General features: G+C 40.1%; 1 protein-coding gene across 2 annotated transcripts in view; it reads left to right on the plus strand.

Moving 5' to 3' along the window:
• The window catches only part of GSR (glutathione-disulfide reductase), a 71,358-nt gene extending 54,617 nt beyond the window's left edge, over window positions 1-16,741 (plus strand). For both annotated transcript variants that reach the window (XM_070364296.1, XM_070364295.1), the window contains exons 7-13: window positions 2,022-2,121; window positions 3,839-3,925; window positions 5,576-5,734; window positions 9,815-9,926; window positions 12,177-12,308; window positions 13,137-13,270; window positions 15,794-16,741. In XM_070364296.1, coding sequence (XP_070220397.1) covers window positions 2,022-2,121; window positions 3,839-3,925; window positions 5,576-5,734; window positions 9,815-9,926; window positions 12,177-12,308; window positions 13,137-13,270; window positions 15,794-15,943 — 874 coding nt within the window. In that variant the 3' untranslated portion in view covers window positions 15,944-16,741. The remainder of the gene's footprint in view (window positions 1-2,021; window positions 2,122-3,838; window positions 3,926-5,575; window positions 5,735-9,814; window positions 9,927-12,176; window positions 12,309-13,136; window positions 13,271-15,793) is intronic.
• Window positions 16,742-17,111: the final 370 nt, after the last annotated feature.

Consider the following 17,111-nt stretch of genomic DNA (forward strand, 5'->3'; position numbering starts at 1 on the left):
AGTTTTGACAGTTGTTCCACGGTTTGTTGTTGTTCAGTCACTCAGTCGTGTCCGACTCTTTGCAACTCCATGAACTGCAGCACTCCAGGCTTCCCTGTCCTTCACTATCTCCCTAAGTTTGCTCAAACTCTGTCCGTTGAGTCAGTGATGTCATCCAAACATTCTCATTCTCTATTGCCCCCTTCTCCTCTTGCCCTCAGTCTTTGCCAGCATCAGGGTCTCTTCCACTGAGTTGGCTCTTAGCATCAGGTGGCCAAAGTACTAGAGCTTCAGCATCAGTCCTTCCAATGAATATTCAGGGTTGATTTCCTTTAAGATTGACTGATTTGATCTCCTTGCGGTCCAAGGTACTCTCAAGAGTCTTCTCCAACACCACAGTTCAAAAGAATCAGTTCTTATTGGACCACTCTTTATGGTCCAACTTTCACATCTGTACATGACTACTGGAAAAAACCATAGCTTTGACTAGATAGACCTTTGTCAGTGAAGCGATGTCTCTACTTTTAATATCCTGTCTAGGTTTCTCATAGTTTTTCTTTCAAGATGCAAGCGTCTTTTAATTTCCTGGCTGCAGTCACCATCCGCAGTGATTTTGGAGCCCAAGAAAAGAAAGTCTGTCACTGTTTCCATTGTTTCCCCATCTATTTGCCATTATGTGATGGGACCAGATGCCGTGATTTTCTTTTTTTTGAATGTTGAGTTTTAAGCCAGCTTTTTCAGTCTCCTCTTTCACCTTCATCAAGAGGCTCTTTAGTTCCTTTTTGCTTTCCACCATAAGGGTGGTGTCATCTGCATATCTGAGGTTATTGATATTTCCCCCAGCAATCTTGATTCCAGCTTGTGCTTCATCCAGCCTGGCATTTCGCATGATGTACTCTGCATGTAAGTTAAATAAGCAGGGTGACAATATATGGCCTTGACATACTCCTTTCCTAATTTTGAACCAGTCTGTTGTTCCATGTCCAGTTCTAATTGTTGCTTCTTGACCTGCATACAGGCTTCCCAGGAGGCAGGAAAGGTGGTCTGGTATTCCCATCTCTTTAAGAATTTTCCACAGTTTGTTGTGATTCATACAGTCAAAGGCTTTAGTGTAGTCAATGAAGCAGAAGTAGATGTTTTTCTGGAATTCCCTTGCTTTTTCTGTGATCTAGCATATGTTGGCAATTTCATCTGTGATTCCTCTGCCTTTTCTAAATCCAGCTTTTACATTTGGAAATTCTCAGTTCACCTACTGTTGAAGCCTAGCTTGAAAGATGTTGAGAATTACCCTGCTAGCATGTGAGATGAGTGCAGTTATGCAGTAGTTAAAACATTCTTTGGCATTGGAATGAAAAGTGACCTTTTCCAGTCCTGCGGAAACCACGGTTTGTAAGATGTTAACTTTATTTTTTTAATTAAAGTATAGTTGATTTACAATATTGTGTTAATTTCTACAGTAAAGTGACCCATTAGGCAATTTGTACGTTGTTTTTGGTACTGATTTTCTTCATGACTTACCCGAGGACATTGAATATAGTTCCATGTGCTATACAGAAGGACCATGTCCATCCACTCTACATCTACTGACCCCAACTCCCAGTCCATCCCTTCTTCAACCTCCCCCCATAGCCACAACTCTGTCCTCTATGAGTCTGTTTCTGCTTTGTCGATAAGTTTCACTTGTGTCGTATCTTAGGTTTCACATGTAAGTGACGTCATACGGTATTTGTTTTTCTCTTTCTCTTATTTCACTTAGTATGATAACCTCCAGTTGCATCCATGCTGCTACAAGGGGCATCGTTTCATTCTTTCTATGGCTGAGTAGTATTCCATTGTATATGTGCACCACATTTTCTTTATCCATTCGTCTGTCGATGAACATTTAGGCTGTTGCCATGTCTCGCCTATTCTGAGTAGTGCTGCTATGAATATAAGATGTTAACATTGGGAAAACCTGGGCAGGGATATCCTTAGCTTTTCTATAAATCTACATTTATTCAAAAATGAGCTTATTTCCCGATCTTAACCCTCTGCTCTTATAGCCGCAGTGTCATTGTTGGTGCTGGTTACATCGCTGTGGAAATAGCTGGCATCCTGTCTGCCCTGGGTTCTAAGACATCAATAATGATACGGCATGATAAGGTAAAATCTGTTCTTGATGCTAATCTTTTAAAAATTTTACAGGGAGGGCTTCCCTGGCAGTTCAGTGGTTAAGAATTTGCCTGCCAGTGCAGGGGACTGGGTTTTGATCCCTGGTCTGGGAAGAGTGCACATGCCTTGAGTCAGCGAAGCCTGTGCTTCATAAGTAGAGAGCAGCCCCCGCTCGCCACAGCTAGAGAAGGCCCATGTGCAACAGTGAAACCCAGCACAGCCAAAAAATAAAAATACAAGGAGCGTTTCCTGTTTCACTGTCAATAAATAGAAGGTGCAGCACGTGTATTCTGTTCCTCATGGAGCTGCACAGAAGGCAGGATTAGGACCAGTGTTCTTCCCAGCCACCAGCTGCTAGTTGAGAACAGTGGGCACCCCAGCTGGCGTTTCTGTCATGAAGTAGTGGGTATACTAATAAGTGCCTAATAAGGCACACAGGCTTAAACATTAATATTAGTTAAATTGAGCAGACTGCCAGGTTAATTTCTTATTCTGAAAATCAATTTCATTTGGCCAGATAGTATTGGAGTATTAACATTCAGTCAAAATTTAGTACGTTCTTTGCATTAAAAGGAAACATCAAAGATACTTGCTTACTATGTTCATCGCAGCATTATTCACGATAGCTAAGAGGTAGAAGCAACGCAAGTGTCTGATGACACGTGAATAGATAAACAAAGGTATGGTTTCTTAGATAGATAAATAAATGGTATTCCATTCCACACAAAATGGAATATTATTCAGCTTTTAAAAGGAAGGACATTCTGACACATGCTACACAATATGACGAAGCTTGAGGACATTATGGTAAGTGAAATACGCCAATCTCAAAAAAATAAATATTATGATTCCACTTACATGTGGTATCTGGAGTACCTATGCTCAGAGAAACAGAAAATGGAGTGGCATTGCCAGGGACTGGGGGAAAGGAAACGGGGAGTTGTTTAGTGGGTACAGAGTCTCAGTTTTTCTTAATTGAAGTCTAGTTGGTTTACAGTATATGTTAGTTTCAAGTGTTCACCATTGATTCAGTTATACATACATATATATATTCTTCAAATTTTCTTCCCTGATAGGTTATTACACAATACTGTGTGTAGTTCCCTGTGTTATACAGTGGGTCTTTGTGGGTTATCTGTTTTGCATAAACTACTGTGCATATGTTAATCCCAGCCTCCTAATTTATCGCTCCCCCACCCCCAGAGTCTCAGTTTTGCAAGGGGGAAGATTCTGGTCGCACAACAATGCGAATATACGTAACACCATCAAACTGTGTCCTTAGAAATGGTTATATGGTAAATTTAACGCTCTGTGTTTTTCGCCACTGGGACTTCCCTGGTGGTCCAGTGGCTAAGACTAAGGGCTCCCAGTGTTGGGGGCCCGGGTTCAGTCCCTGGTCAGGGAGCTGGATCCCACACGCTGCAGCTCAGTTCACATGGCATGATGAAAGATGCAGAAGAGCCAAATAAATATTTAAGAAGAATGTGTGCGCATAACTGACTCACTCTACTGTACACCTGAAACTTAGTACAACGTTGTAAATTAACTGTGTTTTAGTTTTTTAAAATGGTTAAAAAAACTCACAGTGTGGCCATGAATGAAGAAGACAGGGGGACTGATACTGAAATTTCCTCCCAGGTTTGTAGCATATCTTTAATCAGGTTTTATTCTTTCCTGCCACCCATCCCTCGGCTGCCTCTGTATATAGGTGCTCAGAACTTTTGATTCAATAATCAGTTCCAACTGTACCGAAGAGCTGGAGAACGCTGGCATTGAGGTGCTGAAGTACTCCCAGGTACGACCGAGCCCTGGGTGAGCTTACCACCCTTGGTCATCCGTCTGTCCTGCATCTCACTGGTTCTATCAACACAGATTACATCTACCCCAGTCCGTTATTCCTTTCTAGAGTACTTCCAAGTCTTTTCTGTACCCTAAGAAGCTGTATTTCACACTGATGTTTTAATGAAGTCTAAGGTATAAAAGATGAGGAATCTGGTAGTTGAATTTAGTTTAGTTGGAACTAAAACTATAATTTTTGTGCTCCAATTCCTCCTCTTCAGGGAGTCCTCATCTCCCTGATGGTCCAGTGGCTAGGACTGCACTCCCAGCAGAGAGGGCCTGGGTTCGATCCCTGGTCAGGGAGCTCGGTCCCACATGCCACAGTAAAGATCAAAGATCCCGCCTGCCACAAGTAAGACCCAGAACAGCTAGATAAATATGTGATAGATAAAATAATAAATGTTTTTAAAAAACCACAGTCCTCATTGAACATCCTTATTTTTCAGGTTTATACTTTTTTCAGGAAATATTATTATGGAATCTCTTTTGAAAGCATATCATTGAGTTTTGTAGATGAAAACAATGACAAAGTGACTATATATATATATATATTTTTTTTTTATTCTCAGGGAATCACCAACTTGTCAGATTTTTTTCCCTGAGTATGAGCCTTGTAATAATGATTTCCCCCCCAAAAGCTTTGTCCTTTCAGCATAGGCCATATTATAAGCAAAATAATAAATGTGAAGTTGCTTTGTAAATGCTGAAGTCTAGACTGGTGGTGAAAGTCAACATCAGAATCCCCCTGGGACTCCCGCTAAACATTGTATGTCCTTCACTCTCCTGACCTAATCCTACCCTCCTCCCTGATCCTAAGAGTGTCCTGGGAGAAGCAAGGACTGTGCAGTTTAGAAAATTCTTAATGAAGCTGCTACAGCCCATTTCCTCCCCCGAGTCCAGTTGCAAATCACTGTGCTTAGATTTGTGATTTAAAATTTTATCACAACTTGGAAGTACACTTTAAAATACTTTGTTTTTAAGCTGAAGTGTTAGGGTCTTGGCATGAGTTGACATTTCTGGCCACTGGCTGTCTGATTTGGGGTCACCAAGGATACTGTCTTGGCTCCAGAGAGTTCTAGTGTGGGCAGCCTTTGGGCAGAAGTAAATTGTCAGCATGTAGGACTTGTATGATTGGAGAAGCAAATGGCAACCCACTCCAGTGCTCTTGCCTGGAGAATCCCAGGGATGGCAGAGCTTGCGGGCTGCCGTCTATGGGGTCGCACAGAGTCGGACACGACTGAAGCGACTTAGCAGTGGCAGCAGCAGGACTCATATATGTGCTTCCCAGGTGACTCAGTGGTAAAGAGTCTGCCTGCCAAGCAGAAGATGAGGGTTCGATCCCTGGGTCGGGAAGATCCCCTAGAGAAGGAAATGGCAACCCATTCCAGTATTCTTGCCTGGAAAATTCCACAGACAGAGGAGCCTGGCAAGCTACAGTCCATGGGGGTCTCAAAGAGTCGGACATGACTGAGCACACACACTGAATCCTGAATCATTTGCAGGATTCAGTGGAGAGTTTTTAAATGTCAAGAATTCTAGTTTCCTGTTTATTTGCTTTCCTTCCCATTCCCCCCACCCCCAGTTAATAACTTGTATTTGCCAATAGGTCAGGGAAGTTAAAAAAACTTCTTCGGGCCTGGAACTCCGCATGGTTACTTCAGTTCCGGGTAGGGAACCCACCTTCACCACTATTGCAGATGTTGACTGCCTGCTCTGGGCCATTGGGCGGGACCCAAACTCCTGGGGCCTGAATTTAAACAAACTGGTAAGTTGACCTAGTCTGCCTGTGATATTCTTCCCCTCACTCCAACTTTGTTTAAAAATGGTTGATATATTTTACTGTGTAAGTTTAGAGAATACAGCATGATGGTTTGATTTATGTATATTGTGAAATGATTACCGCAGAAGGGTCAGCTGACATCCATCTTCTCATACAGATACGATAAAAAGAAAGTAGGAAAGAGAAAAGGAAAAATACTTCTCTGTATGTTGAGAACTCGGGATTTACATACACTCTTCACAGCAGTGTTGTCTATAGTCATCTTGTGACTATAGATACTGCATCCCTAATACTTACTTATACTGTAACCAGAAGTTTGTTTTTGACCACCCTCCTTGCCTAAAACATTCTTGAATCAGTTGGTAGTCCTGTGGTTTCCCCTGATCCAGTCCCAGACCCCCCAAAACTTGAGTGGGTTCTGTTCAATTCTTTTCATTTGTCTAATTTGTCATCAAATCCCATTGCTTCTGCCTTTGAAAGTTCTTTAAAAGTTGTTTTGTTTTTTTTTTCCATTTCTGGTGTCCTCACTCTAGATCAGGTCGTTGTCTTGCTATTTCCTGACTAGCCTCCTCATTACAGATTTCCTTCGTACTCTGATAGCTGTCTCTTTAAAGCCCGATAATTATTCCTTACCCTCTGCAGCTCTCATCGTGATGGATGGGTGTGTGACTTGTCTGGGACGTTGTGGCACTCAGGGATGGGTACGCATGTGAAGCTGACCTACCAGTGCCATCGTTCTTACTTGTCCTTTAAAATTTTAAAGGATAGTCTGGTACAGTAGCCTGGGGTGTGGGTCCCAGTGTTTGACCCAATTTTGAACCTTATATTAGTTTCATGGCCTTAGGAAAGTCGCTTAGCTACTCTTTAAGTTTCAACTGCTTCATGGAAATATGGAAATAAAAATAGTACTTGTCACATTGGGTTAGACAGAAAGTAAATGAGAAAGTGCATGCAAACTAGCTTGTCTAGATGCTGGCTTATAGTATGAACTCAGCCAGTGTTAACCAGCTGCTGCTGATGGTGAGGATAATGATAATTGTTCTGATATGCTATACTCTTCTACTAGTAATAATAGAATATTTTATATGTTTGGTGGAGGTTTATATGGTGTGGCAAAGAGTCAGACACGACTGAGTGACTTTCACTATGTATTTGATGGAGCCTCTTGAGGAGTGTGTGACAGTTTGGTTTATATTCTAATATTAGTATCTGTTTTAAGTTCCATCCCTTTTTCATTTCACTAAAAGCCATTTTTCATAATTAAAAAGAATAAAATATCCAGGGACATGTTCTACTTGATTTTAATCTCATTATTCAGTGAAAGTTAGTAAAATCAGTAATCTATTTTTATATTAATGAAGCTATTCACCCAGCTTTTCACCTTTCAAGAGATGTTGTGCCATTACACAGACCTAAGCTTTGCTAGTCCAGTTTTCAACTATATTTGCTGAACTTTTAAAAAATGAGGCAAAGATTTTCCCTCAGTTCAGTGTTGATATATTTTTAGACTGCAAATTGAATGATTACTCTGCTTAAGTCTTCACAATATGGTACTAGCCTACTTTAAGCTTTTAAAAAAAATTTATTGGCGTGGAGTTGACTTACAATTTTGTATTAGTTTCTGCTGTACAGCAAAGTGAATCAGTTTTACGTATACTTATCAGTTCAGTTCAGTCGCTCAGTCGTGTCCAACTCTTTGCGACCCCGTGAATTGCAGCACGCCAGGCCTCCCTGTTCATCACCAACTCTGGGAGTTCACTCAGACTCACGTCCACGGAGTCAGTGATGCCATCCAGCCATCTCATCCTCTGTCGTCCCCTTCTCCTCCTGCCCCCAATCCCTCCCAGCATCAGAGTCTTTTCCAATGAGTCAACTCTTCGCATGAGGTGGCCAAAGTACTGGAGTTTCAGCCTCAGCATCAGTCCTTCCAATGAACACCCAGGACTGATCTCCTTTAGGTTGGACTGGTTGGATCTCCTTGCAGTCTAAGGGACTCTCAAGAGTCTTCTCCAACACCACAGTTCAAAAGTATCAATTCTTTGGCGCTCAGCTTTCTTCACAGTCCAACTCTCACATCCATACGTGACTACTGGAAAAACCATAGCCTTGACTAGACGGACCTTTGTTGACAAAATAATGTCTCTGCTTTTGAATATGCTATCTAGGTTGGTCATAACTTTCCTTCCAAGGAGTAAGTGTCTTTAATTTCATGGCTGCAATCACCATCTGCAGTGATTTTGGAGCCCCAAAAATTAAAGTCTGACACTGTTTCCACTGTTTCCCCATCTATTTGCCATGAAGTGATGGGACCAGATGCCATGATCTTCGTTTTCTGAATGTTGAGCTTTAAGCCAACGTTTTCACTCTCCTCTTTCACTTTCATCAAGAGGCTTTTTAGTTCCTCTTCACTGTCTGCCATAAGGGTGGTGTCATCTGCATATCTGAGGTTATTGATATTTCTCCTGGCAGTCTTGATTCCAGCTTGTGCTTCTTCCAGCCCAGCATTTCTCATGATGTACTCTGCATAGAAGTTAAATAAGCAGGGTGACAATGTACAGCTTTGATGTACTCCTTTCCCTAATTGGAACCAGTCTGTTGTTCCATGTCCAGTTCTAGCTGTTGCTTCCTGACCTGCATACAGATTTTTCAAGAGGCAGGTCAGGTAGTCTGGTATTCCCATCTCTTTCAGAATTTTCCACAGTTTATTGTGATCCACATAGTCAAAGGCTTTGGCATAGTCCATAAAGCAGAAATAGATCTTTTTCTGGAACTCTCTTGCTTTTTCGATGATCCAGCGGATGTTGGCAATTTGATCTCTGGTTCCTCTGCCTTTTCTAAAACCAGCTTGAACATCTGGAAGTTCATGGTTCATGTACTGCTGAAGCCTGGCTTGGAGAATTTTGAGCATTACTTTACTAGTGTGTGAGATGAGTGCAATTGTGCGGTAGTTTGAGCATTCTTTGGCACTGCCTTTCTTTGGGATTGGAATGAAAACTGACCTTTTCCAGACCTGTGGCCACTGCTGAGTTTTCCAAATTTGATGGCATATTGAGTGCAGCACTTTCACAGCATCATATATCCACTCTTTATTTTAGATTCTTATTTCATATAGGTCATTACTGTGTATTGAGAAGAGTTTGCTGTGCTATACTAGCCTAATTTATTCTTGCCAACAACTGTTTCAGGGGTAAGAGTGAGGAGCCCAGGGGCACAGAGATAAGAAATTGTCCACCAGGCTGGTAAACTCTGCAGAGAATAGAGATGTCTGTATTATTTACCTCTGTATCCACAGTGACTACATTAATGCCTCATTTTGAAGTGCAAGTATTTGTCGATAAACGGGAGGTCTCATAGCTATCAGTAGTAAGTGACAGAGCTGGGACTTGAACCCAGATCTCCGTGCTCCAGAGGCTGTACTTTTCACCACTACACTACCTTCTCCCTATGCCTGCTGCCTCTCTACTTCTCCTCTGGGGATATATACACCTGGGATCTGCAAAACCACAAGATAAGCATCATACATCTTTTTGGAGCAAAAATTCAACTCAACGTATAGGCAAAAAAATTTGGTTAAAGGCAACATTGATGTGTTTTTAGAGTAGAATAGAAATTTTGCTTGGCGTTTTAAAGATAAAACTGTAAACTTCAACGAAATCTGTTTTTGATGACTGCTTCAGGCTATGCCCGTCTGAAGTATGAGTTAGCATGCTTCAGGAGCAGTGCTTCCAAGGGAAAAATGGAAAATCACTGTGTTAGATGGACTCCACAGGGATGCCAGTTTCCATGTATGACAGCTGAGTGATTCCTTCTCAGGCTTCTCTGGCCCACTGAATCATACAACACAAAGTCAAATCCTGTTAAAACTCCTCAAAATTGGATAAAATATTTACCTTTTAAGTCCAACAAAAGATAGCAAACTTGCCAACTTGAAAGGATGTTTTTCATCCTGTGGTTTCTTAGAGATTCAGGCTGAAGAGGTGCCTGAAGTGAGGCGGATCCAGAGATGTGAGCTGCTGTGTTTTATAGATGGCCAAATACTTACCTGATGTCCCTTTACAATTTTAGGGGATTCAAACTGATGACAAAGGTCACATCATAGTAGATGAATTCCAGAATACTAACGTAAAAGGTGTCTATGCAGTTGGGGATGTGTGTGGAAAAGCTCTTCTTACTCCAGGTAATGTTTCTTCTTTTGGGGGCGGATAAGGGAGGCTCTGTGTGTTATATAAAACTATAGAGCTTTCTACAGTCAAATCAGCTCAAGCAAAGTTAAAAAGATGAGTGTCTTTATGATAAAAATGTTTTGATATGGATGTTGGTTGGGTACCTGACATTTTCTGAATAATTTCCATTTTTGCTTGGAGAATGCTTTTTAGTAGTATTCAATTTTCTTTCAAAGATTTTTAAAATGCTTAGTGAAGACTGAAACTTTTGTACAGATAATACAGTCACCCTCTGAACAGTGCTGGAAATTAGAATCCGAGTTGTGTTCATGACCGTGGAAGGAAGTGGCTTTGGGAACTAGTGATTTAGAGTGGCTTTCCTATATTTTTGTAAGAAAATATATATTTTAATCTTATATGTTTCTTACATACTATTTAGTCTTTTAAAAGAATTTTATAGGGGTATAACTGATTTACAGTTTTGTGTTAGTTTCAGGTGTACAGCAAAGTTATCAGTTATACATATATACACTTTTTCAGATTCTTTTTCCATATAGGTCATTACTGAGGACTGAGAACAGTTCCCCATGCTTTACAGTAGTTCTTATTCAGTTCAGTTCAGTTGCTCAGTCATGTCCGACTCTTTGCGACCCCACGAACTGCAGCACGCCAGGCTTCCCTGTCCATCACCAACTCCTGGAGCATGCTCAAACTCATGTTCATCAAGTTGGTGATGCCATCTAACCACTTCATCCTCTGTCGTCCCCTTCTCTGCCTTCTGTTTTATATGTAGTGGTGTGTACATATTAATCCCAATCTCCCAATTTCCTACCCTGACTATTTAGTCTTTTTTTTTTTTCTTTCTCTATCTTTTTTTTTTTTTAATTTTATTTTATTTTTAAACTTTACATAATTGTATTAGTTTTGCCAACTATCAAAATGAATCCATCACAGGTATACATGTGCTCCCCATCCTGAACCCTCCTCCCTCCCCATACCATCCCTCTGGGTTGTCCCAGTGTTAGTCTTGATACAACTAAGACTGATCGCCATCCCCTGAATCTCATGCCTCAGCCTACTGCCTGAGTTAACTGATGTCATTTCAGGCTCTCTATCCGCTTCTGTTGGCAGCATCCCTCCATCACCTTCATTCTGCCCCTCTAGGGCCTCACCCGCCCTTCCATAATCACCCAGTTCTTACTCACAATGGAAACTTCCTTGGTCACACCCCCCAAGCCCTTCACCTCCTTTAGGAAGTTCTTTCAACAAAAGCAAAACAAGCAAAGTTTCAAAGACTTCATAACATAATTGAACAGCCAAAAGTTTTGTTGGAGTGAAGAAAATTTCTTTAATATCCTACTGATGCCTTACTTTGGAAAAAAACTTTTTGTCAATTTAAAGTCAATAAAATTAAAAACCAGAGCTTATATTGAACTCAGGCATTTGTTCTAAAAGACTGTTAGGAATAAAAACAGGCTAAGGAAGGTAAACTTTTTTAAAAATTAATAAGAAATAAAAATAATTTTTAAAAGAAACTTAAAATATTCCTGTGAAGTAGCTGATTGTAAAGTAGAAGTAAAGATGCTTGAAATAGATGCTTGAGATAGTTTGCTCCATAAATATTGTATCAAAAAGCTAATATCCTCATTAAGAGGTAATTGCCACTGGAAGAGAATAGATAACATGTATATGTATGGCTCAATCCCTTTGCTGTCCACCTGACACTTATCACAATATTGTTAATCAGCTATTGTGTGTGCTTAGTTGCCCAGTCGTGTCCAACTCTGCAACCCCTGCCGGAGTCCTGTCCATGGAATTCTCCAGGCAAGAATACGGAAGGCATTCCCTTCTCCATGGGATCTTTCCAACCCAGGGATCGAACTCAGGTCTCCTGCATTGCAGGTGGATTCTTTACCATCTGAGCCACCAGGGAAGCCTTTAAGAAGCTGTATTCCAATATGAAATAAAAAGTTTAATTTAAAAAAATAGATAACTGCCAGATGTTTGCAAACTTGCAAATGTGTTTCTTGCAAATGTGTGGGGGGATCGTAATGGAATGTGTAGAATTCGTATAAGCAAATTGTTTTGGATTGTTAACTAAGGCATTGATAGGTCTTTATTATATAGAAATGAATATTGTAATGAGCACTGATGAAAAACTTAAAACTTGTGTGTTAAGCCAGATGAATAAATGATTAGTAGAACAATTCTGCTATGTTAAAATGAACAATAAGCTAGACACTAATTTTAAAATATCTTTGTAGTTGCAATTGCTGCTGGCCGAAAACTTGCCCATAGACTTTTTGAGTGCAAAGAAGATTCCAAATTAGACTATGACAACATCCCCACAGTGGTCTTCAGCCACCCCCCTATTGGAACAGTGGGACTCACAGAAGGTAGGTGGTTAAAAACGAAGGTCATTTATGGTTTCTTCCCCTTCTCTGCTAACTTTAGCTAGGTGTCTGTCTGCTGACTAAATCTATCTCAGCCCCCCCAAATTATAATTCTTTTTATTGGGTTGGCTAAAAAATTCATTCGAGGTTTTCCATAAGATGTTACAGAAACACCTGAATGAACTTTTGGGCCAGCACAGTAGTTAGCTTCTTATCACATCTCCAGTTTCTTCCCCAACTGTTAGTACTTTGAAAGTGTAATTCCTTTTCCCTACTCCATTTTATCTGTCTGACTTTTTAAAGCTTTTTAGTTTGAACTAATTTCAAATTTAAGGAAGAGTTGCAGAAACACCAGAGGACTCCTGTCTGCCGATCACATTTTTGCTTTATCGTTTTCTCGCTGTTTGCATACACATACTTCAGTATCTATTTCCTAAGAACAAGGCCATTGCCTTACAGAAGCAGTTTCAAATGGGAATATTTAAATACATGCAATATTATCTAAACTTTAAACCTTATTCAAATTTTGCCAATTACCTCAGATAATTTTATATTTAACATTTCCCCCCAAGTCTTGCATGTATTCTAGGATAATACAATATATTTACTTTTGATACCTCTTTGGTCTCCTTTAGTCAAGAGACAGAATTCCTTAGCTTGTCTTTTGTCTTTCGTGATACTGAGGTTTATGTTGTAGAATGTCCTTCCTTGTCGTTTTGAGTAATTTTCCTTTATGACTTGATTCAGGTTATGTATTTCTGGCCATCTCTCTGACTGCTCGGTGGAATTGTTTCAGTTTCTGATAGGTGCTTTTTCCCCCCTGCCTTACAGATGAAGCCATTTATAAATATGGAAAAGAAAATGTGAAGACTTATTCTACCACCTTTACCCCAATGTATCATGCAGTTACCAAAAGGAAAACAAAATGTGTGATGAAAATGGTTTGTGCCAACAAAGAGGAAAAGGTATGCGCCAAGTCCAGTAAGCCGAAGAGCGTCTTCAAGATTGGCAGGGGTGGAGGTGTTTTCATGAGGAGGGAAGGGAAGAGACCTAGTAAAGCTTTTTCTGGTTCAGCCAGCACAGTGGCTCTTTTATCTGTCTCTCTATATTGGAGTTATTCATAATGTTTCACATAGAAAGAGGGTTCCACTGCATTGAAAATGTAAGGTGGAGAGGAATTCCCTAGCAGTCCAATAGTTAGGACTTGGCGCTTTCACTGTTAGAGCCTGCGATCAGTCCCCGGTTGCAGAACTAAGATCCCACAAGCTACATGGTTTGGCCCCAAAAAAGAAAAGTGTAAGTGGAAAAGGATGTCATTGACCAATAGGCCAGAACAGATAGGCAACTCAGAAATATTGGTAAGTGTAAGAATTTAATGTAAGAAGTTTAGATTTAACGTAACCAATCAGTCAGGAAGAAGTTTATATAGTAAAATGTTCTGAGATAATCGATAATCTTTTGTGGTTTAACATTTTGAGGAACGGCCAAACTGTTTTCCAAAGTGACTGCACCATTTTATGTTCCTTTTAGCAACATACGAGGGTTGCAGGTCCCCTTCACCTCCACCAAGACTTGTTACTGTGTTTTTAATTGTGGCCATCCTAATGGATGTGAAGTGGTATTTCATTGTGATTTTGGTTTGAAGTTGAACAGTTTCCTTTTTTTTTCTTAATAATTTAAAAAATGGATTTTGTTTTGATATTAGGTCAGCTTATTGGACTTTTCTAGAAATTGAATTAAATACTAAGGTGGAACTTAGCAATATGGGAACATGGCTCTGTGAGAAATGATACCTAAAGATTCAGATGTAGGTTCCAACTTTTCTTATGAAAGAGGACATAGTTTGTATCTGAATCAACTGGGCCCTTACACTAAAAGCCATGAGACAAGGTCCTGGCTTATGAAAATCAGTATCACTGAAAGTTAACAGAAGCAGAGAATCAGTATGAAGAGAAGTAAGTAGTTTGGCAGCAAGATAAAAGTTGCCGTTTCTTGCCCTGAATGTTCTCAGTAGCCTGAGATGTCCAGTTATTGAAACAGTGAGGTCGTTACTTACCTCTTCATATCTGTTATTTCTTTATACCGTTTATCATTAATTTATTTGGTAAACATTACCTGACAGTCAACTAAAGGCTAAGAACTGGGATATGAACAGAAATAGCATAAGACTCATGCCATCACCAGAAGCTGTTTGTGAACTCAGTTTTAGATCACCGTATCTAAAAATTTAGCCATGTTGAATATATGCAGTGTGTGATTTGGGATTTCTTTGTCTTATATTGAGATATACTTTTTTTCAACTGTTAAAAAAATATATATATATATATATAAAACAAAATTTGCATCTTAACCATCTTTAAGTGTACTGTTCAGGTATATTAAGAATATTCCTGATTTGTTTTGAAGCACAATATTTTTGTGGTGAAACTTTATATTCTCTAACTTTGTCTTTCAGCAGACTACATGCCCTAAAAATATTTGCTGGAGATGAACATTAACTAGTTTTTAAATATATTTAGATGAACACTAACTAGTTTTCAAATATATTTAGAAACCTCATTGGAAAGTGTGATTTGAAACAAATGCCACTTGATGGTCATCTGTGCAGTCAGCCAGCACGTGTGGGTTGAGTGCCTCTAAGAGCTATCTCTGTGCTAGGCCAGATGGATAGAGTGGAAAGCAAAAGTGGACAGAGTCCCCTCCATCTAGAGATTAATGTCTGCTGGGAAAGACAGACTGTAATTGTCCAGTCCCCAAGTAATACAACTTTGCAGTTGTTATAGAACCATGATGGAGTAATACTGGGACTGAGTGCTCGCATGGGTGCTTTAACTTGGTCGGAAAGGCAGGTGTAGCCATCTGAAGAATGAAGGGACTTTAACACTTGAGAGGGGAGGAAAGAGTGTCCAGACAGAGGGAACAGCCTGTGTTCCATCAGGAGAGAGCGTAGTGAATCCTCAGGTTGGGAGGAAAGCTGGTGAGGCTGGAAAGCGGAGAGCCTTTGGGAGAGCTGAGTGAGGTGGACAGTGGAAGGATGTTGGGGCAGAATTATGCAGGGACATGTAGGCTGTTTTATGCTATATCAGGATTAAAGATGTAAGTTTTTTTAGAGGTTTTTAAATACCAGGTATCTCTCATGACTAGACTTCCCTGGTGGCTCAGAGGGTAAAGTGTCTGCCTGCAATGCGGGAGAAGGGGGTTCGATCCCTGGGTCGGGAAGATCCCCTGGAGATGGAAATGGCACCCCACTCCAGTACTCTTGCCTGGAAAATCCCATAGACTGAGAAGCCTGGTAGGCTACCGTCCATGGGGTCGCAAAGAGTCGGACACGACTGAGTGACTTCACTTCACTTCTCATGACTAATAAAAAAATCATTAGTGTACAAATGTATGTGTGCATGTGTGCACACGCCTAGAAGGAGATTGATCACAAGGAACTGGCTCATGCAATTGTGGAGGTAAAAACATTTTTTTCTTTTCTTTTGCAGGTGGTTGGAATTCATATGCAGGGAATTGGATGTGATGAAATGCTGCAGGGCTTTGCAGTTGCAGTGAAAATGGGAGCCACAAAATCTGACTTTGACAACACGGTTGCTATCCATCCTACCTCTTCAGAAGAGCTGGTCACACTTCGCTGAGAACCCAGAGACTTGTGTGGCCGGCAGCTGGACCAGTAGACCTTCGGGAAGGAACCAAATCATCACGTTTACTTACTGTTCCCACTTTCCGTATTTCTTTATCGTCATCAGGATCTTCCAAGTGTGGAAATTTTCAGTCGGCCTATTTCTGTACTTAGAAATTTGTTTTGTTTTTCAGGATTGATTTTTCACTTGGTCACATCTCTCAGTAATTACTGTTTGTTTTATTAGTAGCTCTGGGCTGGCTGGTTTTTGTGTTTTTGTTTTAGCCTCATCCTAAGTATAAAACTATATGAAGTACAGTTAAATGAATGTTCCTGAATGAATATTGCTTGCTAATTTTTATAGAGGAAGATGACAGTTGCTCTTCACATTTAAAGAATGCAAGTACAGAGTGATTTTGTTTTTTATGAAGCCAGTACTGTGCTCTGCATATTGCAAAGCTATTTCAAGGATGTGAGTTTTCTTTAAAAACATATAACTTAAGAGGCATACCTCCTGTATTTTATTCTTTATTTTGTTCTAAATGATTTAAAATGATTCCTGTTGACTTTTAAGAGATGAAGTTCATCAAATTTGGGAAAGATTTGAGGAGGCTGGTTGCGTGAAGGACATTTGAGAAGTGATCCTGGCTTTCAGGAGAGGGACTCAAATACTTCCAAAGGCTTTTCCTCTGCCAAGAGCTCATAGTTCAATGAATGGTTGCAATTTTTGTATGTGTTCTTGTCATTTTATTTTTTTGAAAACTGTTTCCAAAAATCTGAAAATAAAATCACAGTCTTTTCTTCTTATAATATTTGTTATGAGTTAATGGGTGACAGTTCATTTTCTAAGAATATTTCAGATTGAAGGGTCAGATGGCCAAAGTGAGCTACTTTGAGTAGGCTTAAGGCCTTATGGGAGAGAAAAGAGATTTTGCTTTTATAAGACCAGAGGCATAATAGAAACATTTAGTGAATATAATGGTTGAGAAATCATAAGTTTTTAGCATTTTATTTCCATTAGCCTTTACCAGCTAGGTTAAGTAAGCTGGTTACATTTTCCCATGGCTTTCAATAGTGACTTAGTGCTACTGACTTCTGTCATTAAGCCTTTACTGAATGTCTTCCTGGTTAGCCATGACCAGGTTGCCACTGTACTGATGGATTAAGTAGGTCCAGTCTCAACA

The sequence above is a fragment of the Bos mutus genome, chromosome 27 (assembly GCF_027580195.1).
Source record: "Bos mutus isolate GX-2022 chromosome 27, NWIPB_WYAK_1.1, whole genome shotgun sequence".
Classification (NCBI taxonomy): domain Eukaryota; kingdom Metazoa; phylum Chordata; class Mammalia; order Artiodactyla; family Bovidae; genus Bos; species Bos mutus.